The sequence below is a fragment of the Populus trichocarpa genome, chromosome 13 (assembly GCF_000002775.5).
Source record: "Populus trichocarpa isolate Nisqually-1 chromosome 13, P.trichocarpa_v4.1, whole genome shotgun sequence".
In the NCBI taxonomy this organism is placed as follows: domain Eukaryota; kingdom Viridiplantae; phylum Streptophyta; class Magnoliopsida; order Malpighiales; family Salicaceae; genus Populus; species Populus trichocarpa.
The window spans coordinates 2916713-2938108 of record NC_037297.2 but is presented as its reverse complement, the minus strand read 5'-3'; the positions used below and the strand labels follow the sequence as shown (position 1 = coordinate 2938108).

Sequence of the window (21396 nt, the reverse complement as noted above, 5' to 3'; positions counted from 1 at the left end):
TAGTACAAGAAAAACCTTTGATTTGCAAATAGAATGATAAAAAATACAACTTGGTTTTAAGGAAGTACAAGTTTACAATTTGTAATCCCTATCCCATATAAGAGCAGTTCAAACCAGACTCACCGAAAAGCTTAATACTTAGAAAACCGGTCAACTAATGACAGTTTGTTCCATCACATCCCATCTCACCTTTGAACCACATGTTATTTACAGTAGTAATTCACAAAGAAACTCCACATGGTTCTGGTTGGATTTGTAAACTATTGGATGTTGAGTTCTTGAAGTGAGATCAAATGAAGATATCCACTATGTTTCATGTATGCGCAGACTGTGATGAGATCAACCTGGAATGGTTATGCTCACCTTCATAGGTTACAATTAGCATTGAAGGGTCTTCCAGGCATCTCTCAACGTGCTTCCTTGCCGGGCAACCCCTCAGACTGCTACATTTATAGTATCCCCTGCATTACAGATAGTTTTGGATGAACCAGATAAACATGCTTATCTAAACAATTAAGACTTTAGCAGCATAGAAAGACAGCTTCTGACTGCTCACCCAGGTAAATGCCAGTGATGAATAACATTCGTACTTTTAATATGCACTATGATACTTATTAATCGGCCATTTTTACCATAACACAAAGATGCATACAATTATGCTGGATAACTTCGGCAAGTGAAAAGGGAAAAAAATGCTCGGACTGGTGAAAATGTAAATAGTTGTCCCAACAAAACAAAGGAAAACTAAGACAATTTAACATAATGACCAACTGCAGAGCATGAACTACACATACATGAGGATATTGGAATGAAGCTTAAATCAGATGTACCTACCTAGGATGCGGAGAGCCCTTAATTGGCTTTTGTCCATACTTCCTCCATGAATACTCATCAGGAGGAATATCTGCCACCTTGTTGCTAATTGCAGGAACTTTGATAGATCTCTTCACCCTCAGTTTCCTTAAGACAAAAACAAAGGTGATTACAGATAAAATCAACAAAAAGGACAAATATAGAATATAACACGGGATTTTAATCTTACCTCCTCTTTGAACAATGGCATTTACCACTGCTAGAACATTTGGCATTCCCATCTTCTCCTCTACCAGAACACCTCCTCCTTGTTTGTTGTGAGATGTGATCAGATGAGTGAGGCATACCAATCAAATGGAAAGAGTCTCCATCAAAAGTAGACACAGCACCATCCATGCTCAGAGATGATATGAATGATCTTGTGGATGACATGGTTGGTGTGCAAGTAGACCCATCAAACTTAAGGTTTATCCCACCATTACTCCTAGAATACACCCTATCAGCCTGATACTTCATTTGCTGCTGCTGCTGCTGAAAGTGCATCCTCTGTATCTGCTGATGCTGTTGGGGAAGCTGGAAGTTTTGTGGTGGTTTTGTTTGCATAATTTGCACAGGGGGCCTGATTTTTGAGTTCAACTCAAGTACTGGGTTTTCAAGAAGCATTTTCTGGGAAATTTGGATAGAAGGTTTAGACTTAGCATCCATGTCAGTAAGTGGGGTTTCAAGAAAATTAGGAGGCACCATTTGGAGAGGTTTTGGTGATAAAACTGTTTTGCAATTAGGACTATCTAGGAAGATGTTTTGGGGCAAAGATGGTCTAAGCTTCTTCATCTTTCTTACTCTTCCATGACCTAAACCAGTGCTTAAAAGAGATATAACTCTCTTAAACTTAAACACAGTCTCTCTAGTTTCCACCATTAAGTTCCTACCCTGGACTTGATCTTTTTGTTGACACAAAAGGCCAATAACTCTATTGCAGCTCTCAATAGCTGCCTTGTGTACCTCCTCAACCTCCTCCATTCTAACGCAAAACTCAAAGAACCAAACTTTAATTGTCAAAACCCCTCAAAACCCAAATACCAAATCCATCACTTACCTAAAACAATCATCACAACACAAAATGGCACCTACCCAAATGAGGTGTTGACAATTTTATTTTTTTTGCAACATTAAAAAGTTGCTCAAAACACAAGCAACTTGAAGTTTAAAGCATCATAGGAGAATCAAAGACTTCCCGGATTAAAGTTAAAATTAGCCATTCTTTCATGGCTTATTATGGGCAAGAACTATGGTAATTAAAAAAAAAAAGAAACAAGAAGAAGGCAACAACTTCAAAAACAAAAACAAGTCCAAACCTAGTTAAATTTGATAAGGGGGTCTCTCTTTAACTTGAAAACAACTACTGCTACATAAATAAATCAAAAGAAGGAAAAGGAAAAGAATCTAACAAAAGGAAGAGGAGAACAGAACTGTTCAGCGCAGAGCTCAGCATAGAAACAGAAAAATGAAATTCATGTCTGTGTCAAAGATCCTATGTGGGTACCACCATAAAAAACATGCTAGCAGTTATTCTTCTTGAGTAAATTTAAACTTAATTCCTACGAACCATGTGCCCTTGATATATTTTTGTCAAAAAAAATGTAAATTAAAAACTTTACACATGCATTTAATTAATTAGATAAAAAAATATATGAAATAATAAATATAAAAAAAATCATGATAATAGCTAAGGATTTAATTGAAAATTAACAGATAGATTTGTATAAACATGAGTAATGAATCTATTGTATTTGATAATTTTATTTTTTAAAATTATTTTTTTATTAAATTGGATAATAATAAAAAAATAAAAAAGAAAGAGGGTTGTATAATGTTTTATTAGAATGGAAAAAAAATATTTAGGTATCATTAATGTGTTTTCTAAAAAAAAATAACCATGAATTTAAAATTTAACACATATCAGATTATATCTTTTTATAAAAGTATTGAGATGATAATAAATTGAATTGACTTAGACAAACTCGAGTTAACCAGCTATATTTGTGACCCGAGTCACGAGACAATACTAACATCTTCGAAAACAAACCAAAACAAATTATAATGCCCAATTCTCAATCAATTTCATGTTAAAAGATGAAATTAAAAAAAAAACAAAAAAGATCCAAGTAAACATGAGTTAACATATCAAACTCACGATCTGGATCATGTACCCTAATGAGTTTAAAAAATTTTATTTCTAAAATTACTTTTATTTAATTATACATCAAGCAGGTGTATGAGATTATTTTTATATCAAACAATAAAATATGTTTTTCAAAAAATAAAAAAAATAGGGGTTGCGTGTGGGATTGAAATAAAAAATAGCCTTAATTATTTTAAAAATTTGGTAAAAAAGGTTTTTTTATAATTTTAAAAGGTTAAAAATACATTAAATAAATAACAAAAATAAGATCAAGTACTTAGGCATACCTACAAGTCTGACCTATAAAAAAAGCTTGGCTCATGAGCTGGCCCTATGAAAACAGGCATAGCCCATGCATTATGTCTTTTTTATTTTTAATATTAGAGAGTGGATGTGTCATTTATTTTTTTTTTAAAAAATAAAAACATAAACACATATCATCTACTAGCTTGATTTTCGACAACCAAATAGAAGTAAGTATTTTTAGTTCGGTTTAGTTTTTGGTTAAAAAAACAAACAAAATCAAAATTTATATTTTTTAAAATTATGAACTGACCAATTGGTTTGCCTCGATTCATCTCAATTTTTTCTTTTCAAAATCGGCTAGACCTGTATCAATTTAATTGGGTCTTTTTATTGGGTTTGGGCTTTTCTTAGCTTGTTTAGGGTTTTTTAATGGCATGAAATACCATACTATTTTATTAACAATCCAACATAATTTTTATTTTTTATATATTTTTTCTAATAATTCATTCCCAAAAAATAATTAAAAAGAAAAACCAAGTAACTTCACATCATTAGCTAGTTCACTTTCTATATTCTATATCCAGTTTGGTATTTTCACCCTCAATGACAAGAAAAACACAAAAACAAGAGAAGTCTTAGTTGCATGCCTCGTGACCATTTTGTCTGAATTGTTGTAGCCATCATCATCTTTCATTGTTTTCTGTAAACAAGAACCATTCATGTTAGTTTTAATTTGTAGAATTGTCAAAAAAATCTTCATAACATTACAAATTAAGTATCTATATGAAATTAATGGATAGAAATGGGCTACTCTAACAATATTCTCACAATATGCTAAAGAATTTGACCGATTTACATCAAGTTAAGATAGAGTTGTAACCCTGAGGAGTAGTTTAACTGGTCAGATCTTGAATTTGTTCCCCAATGGTCACAAGTTCGAGTCTTCTCAGGATTACTGGAGGTTTACATAGTCATTAACTTTAGGGCTCGTGGAATTAGTCGAGGTACGAAACTAGCCCAGATATCTACGTTAATAAAAAAAATTTATAAAATAAGGTGAGTGAATGTGTACTGAAAATGTATTCTTGTCAATATTATTTTCCATGTATATTATGAAAAGTGAAAACAACCCAGTATAGCTAATCATGTATGTATAAAATGGAAAGATACATTTCTTTTATATTGTTAAGTAACAAGTATTAATTGATGCAATTCTTTTGTGATATATAAAACATAAGTCATTTGAACAAGAAGGAAAAGCATCACCAACAAATAAAAAACACTATAGTTGCAAAAACAAAACATAAAAAAAAAACACATTTAAGTAATAAGGACATTTATTTAACTAAATCACAGAGATAATGTTAAAACATGCATGTCGATTTGTTTTATTATTTTGATGCATTGAAAGTATGGTTGCAGTTGTTTTTCAAATAATTTTTTGTGCTGAAATGCATTAAAATAATATTTTTTTTATTTTTTAAAAATTATTTTTGACATTAGCGCATTAAAATGATTTGAAAATACTAAAAACATATTAATTTGAAGTAAATAAAAAAAATAAAAAAATTTTAAATTTTTTCAAAAACGTTTTTAAAACGCAGAAACAAAAAAATTGTGAACATTGAAACTCCATACATACCATTTAGTAACATACCAAACAAAATCCACACATACCATTTTAGAAAGGAATTTTTTAAGGTTATTGCGAACCTTAATAACAAATAAACATGATATAATTTATTATTCTTTATTAGATGAAAATTAAAGATGAAGACGACCATTAGTTTTATTATCCTCTGGATGAGAATCTCTAACAGTAAATAAAGCTTAGGAAGAAACTTACGAAGAAGAGAGGTTACATCATTATGCTAGAGGCAAAGAGAAGAGACCAAAGATAGAGGGAAAAGATAACAATAAACAAAAAATATTTAATTTTTTATAAATGAAAGGGGTTGGAGATATGATCCTCAAATTTACAAGTTTATTATCTCTAAAATAATAATGATGAAGTCTGTCTCATTGAAAAGTTTTCAAAGCCTTAAATAGACCATACATCCTATTTCAATTAGAAAATAAAAATAAAAATTTAAAAATAACAAGGAAACAACCATAAAATTCAAAACAATGCATGAAATTCAAAAATAATAAGAAAAATCATAAAAATTATCAAAACAGGGCTCTGGGGCGAGATTTTTAAAATCTAAAGATCCAATGAAATGAGTAGCAATTCCATGACTTTTCTTAGGGAAAAATCATTTGAAAACTCCTGTAAAAATCTAAGTGTGATCCAATAGTCGGATTAAAAGTTATGGTTCTTTTGAGTTGTTATTCTAGTTTAGCACGATTAAACCTTCTAGGGCCTAGACCTATCTCACTGCTCTATAAATGCATCTGCTAGGCCATCAATGTAATTATCTAGGGTATATACTCATCTAGTTGTCGCAAACTCACACATAAATGCTCAGAATCACCAATTATCGCAAACCCAACTACATCAGAAGAGACGAAATAGATAGAGATCAAAGGGGGATGGTGATTGGTGGAAGAAATAGGGGTTTTGATTAAGAGAAAAAACAATTTTATACCTGGGCTATGTTAACAGTTCAATTGAATTGGATTGATCGGTTTCAGGTTTCTAAAACTGACCCTTAACTAAACTGGTTTTTATCATTTTTTTTATTACTCGGTTTTGTTTCTCACCCCTATGACAAAAGGTCACCAAAAAATCCATCCTTAGTTTTTTTCCCTAAAAATTTGATATTCAATCCATTTTTTTACCCAAAACATTTATCACTTGAAAAGTAGGAGGACTAAAGTGAAGTTTTTCAATCAAATTTTAAAACTGCCATCTATTTTCTTTTTATTTTTCATTTTTATTCCTTGTCTTTTATTTTCTTTTTATTTTTCATTTTTATTCCTTGTCTTTTAGTGTTTTCATTTGTTAATAAATTAGAACCAATTAACTTTTAATTTGACCAAAAAATGACTCAATTGATGGGAAAAAAATTGATAACTAAAAAAAAAAAATATTGAAGTTCATAGGGAATCAAGCTTTTTACACATTGCATGTGCGTTGTGCAAAATGCTTATCTCTTTTATTTTTTTATTTAATGTTTTCAAGAAAATAATAAGCTAGTCCTCGTTGCTTCAAAGATTTTCATCATTGATTTCTATTTATTCAAAATTATTTACATAGCATGTTATCATAGGTTTCAATTAAAAGATTACCTATTTATTAGTAAATTTAGGGCTAAAGGATTGATTTATGATTATGGAAACTAAAGAGACTGATTATTAGTTTTTAAAAAAATATAGGGACTAAAAAATAATTTATTCTTCCTTTTTTTTGTATTTTTCTAACAAGAAATTTCACTTCTTTTCTACGTTGGGATTATTTTTTATAATTTACTTTCTAGTTTTTTTCTTGGGCTATCAATTCATAGGTTTACCTCTTTTCTCTTTGTCAAAATGTCTGCCAAAGGTGGACCCAGAAGTCCACTGTGGACAGTGGATTCATACATCCCAAGATAGCCACTGGGAAATGACGTACAAGATTGTGACACGTGGATATGGGAAAGACACTTGTCCCAATCGTTTCGATTGGTGCATCCCTTTTGTTGTCTTTTTTGCGTAAACTGTTAAAGTTATAAAAAAAAATATTAAAAAATGTATAGTGGTTTGTGGTGGGGTCTTACTCAGGTCATCGTTGACCTGAACAGAAATTCTTTATTCCCTTTACAGAGCCGATGAGATGAGATGAAGAGGGTGTTTGGGAGTGTGGTAGTGGTTGCTTTTCAAATAGCTTTTCGTGCCGAAATACATGCCAATGATGTTTTTTTATTTTTTAAAAATCATTTTTGATATCAGCACATCAAAACGATCCAAAAGGTACAAACCGCACTCAATTTTAGCAAAAAAAAAAAAAAAAAAAATTTGAAATTCGCCGAAAAGCAGGTTGAACAGCAGAGCCAAACGCTCCCGAAATGTTATTTGGAATTGCGGTATAAAAAGAGTGTGGTTAAAATTTATTTTTTATTTAAAATATTTTTTTATATTTTATAACAAAAAAAATATATTTTAAAAATAAATTATTATTATCTTCCAGAAACTATCACCATTTCACCACCTTGGATAATGGAAGGTAAATGATTAGTCTTTTTAGGTACTATAATTATTTACAAACACAACAAAAAAAGCTTTGTTTTTTTTTAATAAAAAAACTTAAAGGATATATCTCTACTAGTTAAATTTTAAGTTTAGACTTATATGGTCGTTAATTTTAAGGTCTATGAGATTAATCGAGATACGGGCAAATTAAACACCCACGTTAATAAAAAAAAAACTAATAATATTTTTATTTCTACGTTTTCAATCAGAAATTTGCTAAATAACTCATTTTTTATAATTTTTTAGAATGAAATATAATTGTGTTCTAAGGTGTCTTTGATAAGAAATTTTATAGTGCTCATAAATTTTATTACATTGATTAATTAGATTATTATGTTAATTTGAAAAAGAATAATTGATTTTTATTGCGCTTCTAAATTTAAAATCCTATTACTTCTTCCTATCTATTTTACTTTTAAGAGCTAGGAGATTTCTAAACAAGGTTTTTTATAAATGAGATTTAATATCTTTTTAAGTGGATCATTCCAATATTTTTAAAATTTTTTAAATATGAAACAATAATAATAATAATAATATGGTAAAAAACCCATTATCAAAAATAGATGATGGTCTTCTAGATAAGTATGAGGTTGTCAATTAAACCATTACCAAGTAAAATTGACTTCTCTGAAAATTAACCCTTAAAATATAAATAAAAAGGAGACATTATAATTAATCTTGACTTTTTTATTTTCCCGAAGCCCCACCTAGGTTTAATTCACATACGGGGCATGGCTAGGCTCCTCGCTGCCAATCCTATACCTAGCTAGCTAGTAGCTAGCTAGTGAAGCATGATCTCACGATTCCCTCCTGCTTGAACTCTTGGAATTTACGAAATGGTAATTATATCTTGAGTCTTGGTATAGACACTCTTTTTATAATTATAATTATCAATAGCAACTATCAATTCAAATAAATCAACTAGCCACATAAGTCAAATTTCGAAGATTATCATAATGTTTGATGATAAATAATAATTGTTGGATTAATTAACTTTATCATACTTGACCATATTATATATATATATATATATATATATATATATATATATATATATATATAATATCCGAAGGGGAAGTGATATTTTCAACCATGGCTATCCTCAACTACTACCCACATGTGGTCTCTTAAAGAAATAGCAAAGCAGCCAGGATCATGCTTCTTTAACTAGCTTGACCAAACCCTCTTCCTTAATTTTTCTCTGGGATGTTTGATCTTGTATTTGAATATGTTTTGAATTTGTACTTGAGTTGAAAAAATATATTAAATTAATATTTTTAGTGCTTCTTGATTGATTTGTGGTTAGTACCATTTGTTTTTGTATTTGAATATGTTTTAAATGTGTATTTGATTTGAAAAAAATATTAAATTAATATTTTAATGCTTCCTGATTGATTCATGGTTTGCACCGTTTGTTTTTGTATTTGAATACGTTTTAAATATGTATTTGATTTGAAAAAAAATATTAATTTAATATTTTCAGTATTTCTTGGTTAATTCCAGATATTAATATTAAAAATAAAAAAATTATTAAGCTTTTATTTGTTTTTCCTACTTGATTTATAATTTTACTAGCTTATATTTGGCATCGACCATAAGAATGAGCAGGATCTAGTTGGGATTAAGCTAAGACAATCGAATTGGATTCTCATGAACACACATCTATTTGTAGTTTATCATTAAAAATTTATTTTTTTAATATTTTTAGATTGATATAAAAAATAATTTTTAAAAAATAAAAAAAATATTTTTTTAATAAAAAGTATTTTAAACCAAAACTATTGTAATACTCTAAATAAATAAAAAAAACCTCTGGAACATACATTAGGATTAGGCAGCACTGGTGGTAGTAGTGTGACAGTTGATAAGCAAGTCCAAGTCACCTAAAAGAATTGATTTATTCCAAATGGGTTCATCATTGATATTATATTTGTCCAATTGTTTGTTAATAATCTGGAAATCTATGCAGCCTTTAACGATACCCTCCACTGAACAATGACGACAACCAAAAAAAAAAAAGAGTAGATGATAAGCTTACTTTTGTTTTAAAAACACTCAACAGTTCCATTAACTGCATGCTCCTCAGCTTATATTAAAATAATATATATATTTTTTATTTTTTACATTAACATAATAAAATATCTGAAAATACTAAAAAATAATAATTTAAAATAAAAAAATTATTTTTTAAAAAATACTTTTAAATCATAAAAACAAACTGTTATTGGCTGACGTCTCTAACCATGATTGACTTATAAGTAAAACTGTTTAATATTGAAGTGTGACATTTATCAATAAATAGTATTCCCAGGTCATTTCATAAAAATTGTCTAATAGTGAGGTCATCTCAAATTATTATTAACCTATTCACTGATTAGTCTAGGATTTGAGCTCGTTTTAAGTGACTTATGCCCTAACAGTTAAATTATAGGACTAACCTTGAGGAGTAATTCAATAATTTAATGGGTTTACTCCCAGTAATTACGAGGTTTTTTAGAATTATTGGAGGCTTACGTGGTTATTAATTTCAGTATTTATGAGATTAGTAAAGATGCTCGTAAACTGACTCGGATATCCATGTTAATAAATAAAAAATATAGTTAAAACCATGATTAATAATTATATTATGAATCGTGTTTTATAAAAAAATAAATTTATTTTTTATTTTTGAATTATTTTGATATACTAATATTAAAAATAATTTTTTAAAAATAAAAATATTATTTTAATATATTTTTAAATAAAAATCAATTTAAAAAATAATTATTATCATACATCTAATCATCCATAAATATCAACTAGATTATTCATCTTCTAGAAATATAGAAGAATTCATCTCTCTCGAGTAAATAAGTAAATAAATAAAATAGAAAATTCAATTCTACAAGAACCCAATACGCAACTGCGACTTCGGTGGATGCAAGCAATATCAAGATTTTATTTAATGAAACATAGTCAGCAGATAAGATTAATCATATGACTACCAAAAAGTGGGTCCCAGATGTTTTACAAATCAATGTTCGATTATTATTATTATTTTTTAATTTGAGATTAAATCGACTACAAAGTTTGATTTGATTAACGTTTGGCAACACGGTTGCAGCTGCGTTTCTAAAAAATTTAATTTTTTTTTTATTACTAAAATTTAATATGATTTATATATTTTGGATCGTTTTGATGTGCTGATATCAAAAATAATTTTTAAAAAATAAAAAAACATCATTGACATGCATTTTGACACGAAAAATTATTTGAAAAGCACTTGCAATCACATTTTACACTAGTTGTGTAATATATGAAAAGAAAGAGTGTTTTAGACTGAGGTGTGGTTTGAACACGATATACCTACAAACAGGATGTTCAACCCCGCAAAAGATCAAGAAGAAAAGAAATGAGAAATCTTCTTGTTATAGTGAAAGAAAAAGTGGCTGGAAGAACACATATCAGAACAAAGAAATTCCCAGGAAAATCTTTCTTCGCCCTTCGTTTGGTCATGGCATGACCTATCATATTGTATGCTTTAAGGTTATAACAAATGTTTCAGTAGCATTGATACGAAGCAGAATTCAAGCAAAGAAAAAGCTGAAAAAAGATTCAAAACCTTCTATGAGATAATACATCTTTAATGCATAAGTTAAATCATAGATTGAGTAAACCATAGAGTAGCAGGCATGATGGACTTGACTGTGTGTTCATCCTGTCTGTAGAGTACAAGTGTTATGAATTTAAACAGGCCTCACCATTATGTAATACTAATAAATCACAACAAATAGATGATGATGTCCAAGAAAACTTGTTTTATATGCTTGAGTTTCATGACCTCAATTGATCCCGGGTAGCAGAGCTATTACCAGTAATGTCATGTTCATCTCCCTTTTGGATTGACAATCTGAGAGAAGATATCCCCAGAGTCATCTGATTCTGCAGTCTTTTCACTATTGCTTCCGAGGCTGAGATTGCTATAATGCATTTCCAATTTGCGGTTTCTTATACTCTCTTCAGAAGTTTCACTTCCCTCACCTTTTGAGCTACGCTTTGAACCTTCAGGGTTGTCCTGCAGTTGGAGGGCCAATTCAAGATTCCATAGGACATCACCCATGTTAGGGCGTTCGGGTCCTGATTCAGCCAAGCATTTCTCAGCTGTATCTGCGAACTTCTTCAGGCATTCAGTGGTGATTTTTCCCTTGACGTGAGGATCAATGATGTCCTCAATAATTCCTTTTCTTTGACAATGAAGAGCCCAGTCAGCGAGACTAACTTGTTCCTTTGGTAGGTTCGGATTGAGGGCAGGCCTTCCACATAGAGCCTCGAAAAGGACAACTCCAAACGAGTAGACATCAGACTTTTCAGTTAGTTGTTGCCTCCTAAAGTATTCAGGATCCAAGTAGCCGAAGCTGCCCTTGACCACAGTACTAACATGGCCCTTATCCATGTCAGGACCAGTTTTTGAGAGCCCGAAATCTGAAACCTTGGCAACCCAATTCTCGTCCAACAGAATGTTTGTGCTCTTGACATCCCTGTGAATGATTGTGTACTTAGCCCCAGTGTGAAGGTAGTGAAGTCCCCTTGCTGCTCCAACACAAACCTCCAACCTTTGCTTCCATGACAGACGAGGTTTCTTGGTATTGTAAAGATGCTCCCTCATAGTCCCAAGTGCCATGTAGTCATAAACCAGGCACATCTCACCATCTTCATCGCAGAAACCAATCAACGAGACCAAATGCTTGTGTCTCAACTTCGAAAGCATCTCAATCTCAGTCATGAACTCATTAACTCCCTGTTCTGATTGCGGATTTGATCTTTTGATGGCCACTTTGGTTGTTTGATCAATAACACCTTTGTACACTTTCCCGAAGCCTCCAACACCAATGACATTAGAATCATCAAAATTTTTGGTTGCCCTTAGTATCTCTGGAAGCGTGAAATGGCGAGAAAGACCTTGAGCCAGTGAAGAGAGGTGACCGCTTTGAGTACTCTTGCCAGAGATAGTTGATTTGGTTCCAGTATGGGAGTTTCCATAGACTGGTAGCCAGCTAGATGTATGTGAATCAAAGCCAGGAATTATCTTCTTCCTTCTATAAGCAGCAATGCAAGCCGCAGCAACAAAAAAGAAGCCAACTCCACCAGCAGTTCCTACAATCGTTAATGTTTTGTGATCTGTCTGAAATTTCTTGTGGCTAGCTTTAGCTATATGTTGAGCTTGCATCTCTGATAACACAGGGTTAGGTCCTGCCAAGTTATTATTCCTATCACTCATCTTGAATACCTCTATTCCATTGAGTGTTGCATCATAAAACTCAGGCTTCGAATAGGTTGCTGGGTGCAAGTCCACCCGAATTTCTTCATCGCCTGGCCTGTCCTTCACAAAAACTGCATAGTCTTTATATGTTGGCACTCCAATTTCTCCTGTCCACCCGATAATATCAGCTGCATTAGGCTCAACCTGGGCAGTTTGATTGTTGATGTATATGTTGAAGACTTTCTGATTGACTTTAGTTAATTGGAACTCACAGAAATGCAGCCTCACAACATACGTGAAATTGGCATCAGCCTGAAACAGCCATGTCAAGTTGAAAGCCAAGTTGAGGTCCTTGTGGTATCCCATGCCTCTTGCCGTTCTGTAAACATCAGGAGGTGCTACAGACTCTGTCAATTCTCCGTACTGGACTTTATAACTTTCATTAGTCTGCAAATTAACCCCAGTTGCCGCACCAAATAAATAAGGCGCGTCATTATACCAGGTTCTTGTAAGATTACCGGAGTCTTTAGTGGGTGAAATATACTGCCCTGCTACATTCAATCTATACATTGTCTCCAAATTTGCACTCTCCGCGTCAAAATTTTGGTCAGCAAACCCCACCATTGTCCCCGAACCAAAGAGGTCAGTCATTGGAACCAGCTCTATGGCATTGATAAAAGCAAAAGCATCAGGCCTATCTGCTGGCTTAAAGGTGACATTGAGAATCTGATGATTCATGGGAGCTAGAGAATACTCTTTGATGAGGTAAGCCTGGGTGAGAGCCTGAGCTGTGATCGAAGCACTAAAATTGTTCAGGAGAGTAACCCCTCCTGCGACCACAGAGAAATAGGAGTTTGCGATATTGAGACCAGAATATTCTGAAGGATAGAAATAGAGCCTGAGCCAATAGCGCGTTTTCAACATGATGGGGAGGTTATAGGTTACTTCGGATGTGAAAATCCTGGCATCCATGTATGGAACCTCAGAGACAATTGAAGAGTCTTGGTATTGAGCTCTGGCGTGTGGATAATTTCCAGCAATGTATTTGACATCTGATTCCCATTTTCGCCCATCACCATCTGTGCCACCATTTTCTGATCCACAGTTCAAAGACAAACTCCGTGGCTGTGACCCTATACCTGACACATAAAGGGCATTGAAAACAAGAGCAAAACAAGCTAGAGAAAGCAAAGCATGGATATTAGTATGCATGGCTAAAGAGAAATGGACAGGGAGGGAATGCAAAAGGGCGTACAGGAAAGGAAAAACGAATTTTTCCTGTACGCCGGGACTACTTGATTATCTTTTATGGAGGGTTAACCAGCCTAAGCCATCTTTAATCTTCCAGGGAGACTCATGCCGGAATCAAATCAGGGTATCAAACCAGGCAAAAAGAGGTGATGAAACTTTCCCTGTTATTTTATTGAGCAAGTTTTGTTTGGCTAAACACCCATTGTTGGGAACTGGCAGGTAGTTGGAAATTGATGAAGGGGAGCAAGAATCGTAAATCCTATTGCTTTGATTGGTTCTAAAGGGCTTGGAAGGCTAAAAAACATGCTAAATTTGGCATTTGTTTCCTTCAGTTGTCTATGGCTTAATGAAGTTCTTGGACAGTTGTTACAGGTTGTCAAAAGAGCCACTGAAATTGAATAAAAATAACTGGCTTGTCTAGCTGATGAGTCCTCAGATTTTCATGCCGCATAAGAACCTGCTGGATTGCCAAAAAAGCGTGTCTGTGCAGATATATTACAAAACTCTAGCCTTCCAGCAGGTCTCAAGATTTAACAACATAGCACAGCAAGAACATATGTTGCAAATTAAAGAGCTCTCGATCTAATTAATAGGAATTAACGTCTTCCACATTGCACAGGTGAAGTGCAATGCTAGTGCAGCTGACTATGTCTTGTGCTTAAAGTTATGAAGCGTGGAAATGGATGTACATGACTCTTAACTCATAATTTTTGTCATTGCAAGGGTTGATAACTAGACGAAAATCTATTTTTTTTTTATGATATACTCTTGCAGTTAAATCAACAACCAAGCTTGCCTCTGCCGGATTTGATAGTGCCACCGATAGAGAGGAGCTTCTGACCTGAGCAGGTGGAACATGGCCTAATATGTTCCTAAGCACCTGGGAGTCCGGTAACTCCATCATCAAAGCCCTCTAATGCTGTGAAAGAAATGGTGTAAGGCAGTATGTTGGGCTGTGGCAAGTCTACTGATAATTAGCCATCCTTAATTGCTTTGTATCTTATTCAAAATTTCAATATCAAAATTAGGATAAAGTTACAATGGAGAAACAGTTTTGTTAAGATGGATAGAGAAATTTAAAATCTTCTTTTTACCAAAATTACCATTAAAGAGAAATTCAAAAGTAGCCATGCATCTTGGTTTATAGTTTAGACAATGAAATTCAATTTGTTGAAGGTTACTATAATCTACAAAATAGAAAGAACATTATTACTATTAAGAACAACTAATTGAAAAGTAGAAATCATTGTTACTCTCCTCACAAAAGCACAGTTAATGGAACGATTTTTTCTTTTAATTTTTAATTTTATTTTTTAATATTAGATTTAGATAGCGTGGATTAATCTTCGTAACTTATTTTAGTTTATTTTTTATGAGGTTATTTAAATCTTATGATCTGTGTCGTGGGTTTTACAAGTTAAATTGGTTGACTCGAGGTTTTTTTAGTTTTTTTTTGTAATTGATTTTTTTTTCAATTTCATCCTTCAATATTTAAGTTGATTTAGAATTAAACTTCATAGTTTATTTCTGTTTATTTTCTATAAGGTTATCATAGTTTCATGACCTGAGTCAAGGGTTTGACGGGTTTACTCGGGCTCTTTTTTTAATTTTTTTTCCTTCAATTTTATCCTTAAACATTGAATTTTTTTTCTTTCTATTGAATTATCATGATTTCATAATCTAAGTTTAGCAGGTTAACTCGGGTCTTTTTTTTTTATTGATTTTTTAAATTTATTTTTTAATATTAGATTGATTGAAAATTGAGTTTCAATATGATTTTTAATTTGTCTTTTATAAGGTTATCACGATCTCATAACCAATGTCATGAATTTGACATTTTAACCTTGGTTGATTTGAGTCGATCCAATATGTTGTCATCTCAATATTTTTTATAAAAAAATATCATTTTGAGATTTTTTTAGTCAAATTATGTTTTTTTTCATGTTGTCCAGATTACCTTTAGACTTGTCAAGTCGACCGAGTCAAATCATGTCAATCCCTACATGGTTCAATTTTTTTTCTTTCTTGAAAACCCGTTACGATGCCTGGATATTTCTTTAATGTATTTTTTTAATAATTTAACTTGCATCATAGTGCGGGTAAATGATCTAATAAACAATACAAAAAAAAATCTAACTTACATGTCAATAATATGTACCTCTCATGATTAAAGTTATTAAACTCAATGTAATTTATAATCTGAATGATGTGTTGAACTAATTAACCTCAACAACATCATTTTATTTTTGAAAAAAAAATCAAAATAATATTATTTTTTTTTTAAAAAAAAATCAAATTAAATTCACCATGTCATGAGTTAGCCTTTCTAGCGAATCTATTTAAGCCAAGTCAATTCTAGATTGACCGTTATAGTCGATTAGGTCAAGCCCATTTAACTTTGGGTTGACTTTTCTTTGAAACTCAGCTTGAATAAAAAGTCAAGTAAGCTATCTTAGATCAACATGTTGGCTGGGTTAGATTTTATTTCTGTGGTAAGGATTAGCCGTTGGTTAATATTAGTATTGTTAACTACCCAAACTCTAGCTTCTAGAAAAAGATGAATTTTTTTATTTTTTTATTATTAAAAAAACTCAGATAACAAACATCCAATCTAGCTTAATCCGAAATAGGTGGCAGCAATATAGCTTAAATTCCAGAACAAATCCAAAAAAAGAAAGAAGAAGCTCTCCAAGTTTCAAATAACAAACATTACAAAAGAAGAAGAAGAAGAAGAAGAAGAAGTGTCCATATAACAGAAATCTTATATTCTTCTGTTTGTCATATTAATTTCTCAAAAATAGAAACAAAATGACCAGAATTGGCTATTGCCCTTTCCAAATTTAACAAGAAGTCTCCGAATTGACACTTATAAATGAATGGCTGACAAATCCTTCCTACAGAGGCGTTGACAGCCGCATCCCATTTTCCTCTCTTCCCCATTAAAGCCAATTCTCAATCTATTCCAGCCTGACCTGGTTGGGCTGGTGCCTTTCGTTCCTTGTTGAGAAAGCTTTTCAGAGGTGCCCCTGTCCCTGTCCCTGTCCCACACTGTTCCCATTTTGGTGGCGCGACAGACAGCGTTTCCTGTCGCTGCTACCTCAATATCTTAGCCCCTATGATATAGTTGTTGTGCCTGGACTCCTTCGCTGTCATTTGTAACTTGTAAGATGATCAACGGCAATGAGATTAAGGCTAAAAACCAGACATTGTTATCGTCTTCGTCGTCGTCATTACCATCATTGAACTCCTCAGATTCTGAAGATTTGGAGCGCATGCCATTGGCGCCCCTGATATGGAAGAACAAGAAACGCCTGTCCAAGCAACTTTCAATGTGCGAAACTCAACGTGACAGAGCATGGGAGAGACGTCGCCGCCAAATACTAATGCAGGAGGGGAGAAAAAACAAGCTCCTAGATTCTGATGACTTGACAGATGAAGACTTGAATGAGCTCAAAGGGTGCATAGAGCTTGGATTTGGATTTAAAGAGGAAGAGGGGCAACAATTGGCCAATACGTTACCAGCACTGGATCTTTATTTTGCCGTTAACCGGCAACTATCGCCAAGCCCGGTGTCCACACCTCATAGTGGAGAATCACCATCTTCATCAGCAATGGGCACACGTTCATCTTCATTTGGAAGCCCTAAGGGCGATCCAGATTGGAAGATATGTAGCCCAGGTAAAGAAAGTTTCCATGACTACATTGCATGTTGTTAGTACTTGACATTGTTGGCTTTTTAATACATTTCATATACTTGATTCAAAACAAAGAAAGATTCCCTTCTCATATTTGAGTTCAGAATCATATTAACTTGGATTTTTCTGATTCTCTGCATGCAGGTGATGATCCAAAGCAAGTTAAGACTAAGTTAAGGCACTGGGCACAAGCTGTAGCTTGTTCGGTCAGGCAGTCTTATTGATCAAAGTGTGGGATAGATTGTACAGTGAGAGATATATATAAAAGAGCTAGATCAGACGAAGACATAAATCCAAAAAGAGAGGGGAGAGAGAGAGAGAGAGAGAGAGAGAGAGAGAGAGGGGTTGGCTTTAATTTTCATTAGGGTCTTGATAGAATTTACTACCATTATAGAGGCCAACAAAAACACGAGGAGGCGTTATGGGGTCAGTATTTACAAGGTCAATGGAGTAGAAGTTGCCATTGGCTCTTGATAACTTGGTTAGAAATTGATGCATTTCTCTTCTTATTTTCTGTTTTTTTTTTTTTTTTTTACCAGAGTTTCCATGAGGTATTGCAAATTTCATTCTAGTATTATTTTGCCTCTTTTTTTTCTTTTTCTTTTTTTGATGTCGAAATCCCCATTGAAGGTAATGTCTTTTGTTACATTACCTTTGATCATATAATTAGTTCTACATATTTTGATATTTATAGATTGTTCATTGAGTGATATGTGTTCTTCCACCATCAATGAGAATTTAAAGCTAAGAAAATTAACTGAATTTCATTAAAGAGAATACGGATTGTTACAAGAGATTGTATACGTACGGTTAGAACAATGGATCGATAAAGTAATAAATTTGAATATTTAAATCAGAACTCAGATATTTAGTTTTTTGTTCTGTTTTGCATATAACGTTTTTCATTCTTAAATAGTGGGGTGAATCTCACATTTCGTCCATCTATTCTCGATTTCTTGTTTTTTTTAAAAAACTGTGTATAAAAGCAGTGGAAAAAAAAATCAGATGATATGCTATATGATGTTGCTAAATTCCAGCAACTATGATGGCTAGAAAATTAAGACCTGAAGTTTTTATATTCAAAAACTTGTTTGTCAAACCATTTTTAACCCAAAATAATTAAAAAGCACTTTAGAAATCGTGATGAACCTATCTATGGTCTAAAAATACTAAAAAATCATCCTAAAATAAAAAATCAACTCAAGTTCAGATCTGTTTTTCACGATTCTTAAAGATAAAAAAAACATCTAATATGAGCTCTCCTCATCAAAATAGAATTATTTGACACAAATATCGATTATTTTGGTGGTTTAAATCGGTATCAACGATATTTTTCTCTCTCTACCGCCAGAACCAGCGACCCCTCTCTCTTCTCTCAACCAGAGACTAAAAATAACAAAAAATAATTTGTTGTACCATAATTGAATTGAAAAAATATTGAGGTGCTAAAAATATATAATTTGTGTTATTTTTAAAGTGTGAGGACCAAAATGTATTTTTCCTGAAACTTCTAGCACACTACTCATGTTTGATATCTTTTTTATTATGGTCCTTGTTCTTTCAATTCTACCCTTGATTAAGAAATCAAAAGTATTTGGCTTTTAAATAGGATTGAATTTCCCAAAATTAAATTTTAAGGAGAAAAATAAATTATTAAAAAATACACAATAGATCTGCAATGTTTTATGGGTTGGTGAAGAATGCCGGCTCTACAGTTAAAATTCCATGCTTTTTGGATTTTTACTTAATATTGTTTAAAAAAGAAAATCCAATCTAATCTCACCTGCAACATTGCCTTCACATCTATTCATAGTACTAGTATTTTTTTTTAAATAGTACTAGTATTTTTTATTGCATGTGTATCCAGTAGAATAAAATTGTTAAACCTAATTCTAAGATAATACAAAAAATCAAGATTTTGAATTCCTAGAATGAAATTTGAATCAAATCTCATATATTTTAATGCATAATAAATATGATTAATGAGAAAAATTATAAATAAATATATAAAAATAAATAAAAGGTGTGCTTATTGTTATATATCTTCATTTTTTTATTATTAAAAATTACCAATAAATTCACTTTTGATGAAGAAAAGTAGAAAGTTTTTTTACATTTTTTATAGATTCATAAGTTGGTGTTTGATATTAAAAAAATAAATTTCTTAAATATATAATTCAATTATGTATTTAATATTTTATTTCTTAATTTTCTATGCTATTTTTTTTTAAATCTGCGATATGAATTGTGATTTGTTTATTGGTGAATAATGAATGAATAGTAAAGCACCATCATTTTTGTATTTTTTATTAATATTATAATTTGTTAATAATGTGAATTATTAGTGTTTTATTGTTAATTGTTAACAATGTGAACTATTAGAATTTTTATTAGAATTTTTTCATGTAAAAAAAATATTTAGGTGCTGCTAAATGCTAACATGTTTCTAGTAATAAAAAAAATAAATTGTATAAGTTGACTCAATGTGATATGGTTAACTTGACAGGTCCAAAAATAAACTCGAACAACTATTAAAAATGTAATTTGACTAAAAACAATCTCAAGACATCTTTTGTTTTTTAATATTGAGATGAAAATATATTGAATTGACCAGAATTAACCCAGATTAACCTGTCAATTTTTGTGACTCGGGTCATTAGAAAAAGATAACCCCTTATAAAGTAAATCGAAACAAATTATGGAAACTAATTTTCAATCAACCCAATTTTAAAGGATGAAATTAATAAAAAAAATTTTAAAAAAAAACCAAAAAAATTAAGCAAACCTAATTAACCCACCAAACCCGCAACCCGAGTCATTTGACCAGGATAACCCCATTGAGAACAAATAAAAAAAATTTATGAAACTCAATTTCCATTCAACTCAATCTTGAAGGATGAAATTGAAAAAAAAATCAATTGAAAAATAAAAGGAAAAAGAAAATATCCAAGTCAACCTGATTTAACCCTCCAAACCCGTGGATAGGGTAAGGAGACCGGGATAACCTTATAGTAAGCAAATCACAAAAACAATTATGAAGCCTAACTCCAAATAAACTAAATGTTGAAAGATGAAATTGAAGAAGAGTTAAAAAAAAAGACAAATACAACCCGGGTTACTTTATTAAATTCGAGACTCAAGTCATGAGACAATGATAAAAAAAAAAATCTAATATTAAATGATAAGATTGAGAAAAAAATAAATAATACTTTGTGAGGATGAGAACATTAAATTTCCCTCCTCATTCAGTTTTTGTTAATAGTGAGATTTTTTCAAAAGAATTTTGGCTTTCAAATAAAGCTTGAACTAGATTTGCGTTATGCTACATATCATATCAAAAAATAAAAAATTAAAACAAATAAAAAATATTCTAGAATTGCAAATGTACCAATCTAGTAAACAAGATAAATTTGATCATGAACTCAAAATCTAATGCATACAATTAATAAAATAGTTTGAGATTTATATACAAACAATTACTATAAAGAGATTCTAACATTAATTGTAGATAAGTCATGAAGTTGAGAAACAAACATATATAAAGATACTCAATCCAAAGATGGGTTGAATGACTAATCAAAACTCGGTCTGTTTTAAAAAACAATTTCAAGATGCTATATTTTTTTAATATTGAAATGATGACATCTCAGCATGACTAGACTAACCCGGATTAACATGTCAAACTCTTGAACTTGCTCATGGACCTGAACGACTTAAATTTATATATATATATATATCAAATATTGACACTTATAGCAAAGAAATCAAATAAAAAAAACCATGATGGGTTGCGCAAAAAG

General features: G+C 31.6%; 3 protein-coding genes across 3 annotated transcripts; 1 reads left to right on the top strand and 2 right to left on the bottom strand.

Moving 5' to 3' along the window:
- LOC7487679 (probable WRKY transcription factor 74) lies at positions 1 to 2337 on the bottom strand. Its single transcript, XM_002319046.4, has 3 exons — positions 1043 to 2337; positions 835 to 960; positions 1 to 461 (listed from the first exon to the last, which is right to left on the bottom strand). Exons 1-3 carry the CDS (start codon positions 1831 to 1833, stop codon positions 314 to 316), a joined length of 1065 nt encoding a protein of 354 aa, XP_002319082.4. The 5' UTR covers positions 1834 to 2337; the 3' UTR covers positions 1 to 313.
- An 8515-nt stretch (positions 2338 to 10852) lies between these two features.
- On the bottom strand, positions 10853 to 14135 carry LOC7474613 (receptor-like protein kinase ANXUR1). The gene has a single exon (XM_002319045.3). It carries the CDS (start codon positions 13860 to 13862, stop codon positions 11277 to 11279), a length of 2586 nt encoding a protein of 861 aa, XP_002319081.1. The 5' UTR covers positions 13863 to 14135; the 3' UTR covers positions 10853 to 11276.
- A 2554-nt stretch (positions 14136 to 16689) lies between these two features.
- On the top strand, positions 16690 to 18105 carry LOC7474612 (uncharacterized). Its single transcript, XM_002319609.4, has 2 exons — positions 16690 to 17579; positions 17741 to 18105. The coding sequence occupies exons 1-2, from the start codon at positions 17069 to 17071 to the stop codon at positions 17818 to 17820; spliced, it is 591 nt and encodes a 196-aa protein (XP_002319645.2). The 5' UTR covers positions 16690 to 17068; the 3' UTR covers positions 17821 to 18105.
- The last annotated feature ends 3291 nt before the right edge of the window (positions 18106 to 21396 follow it).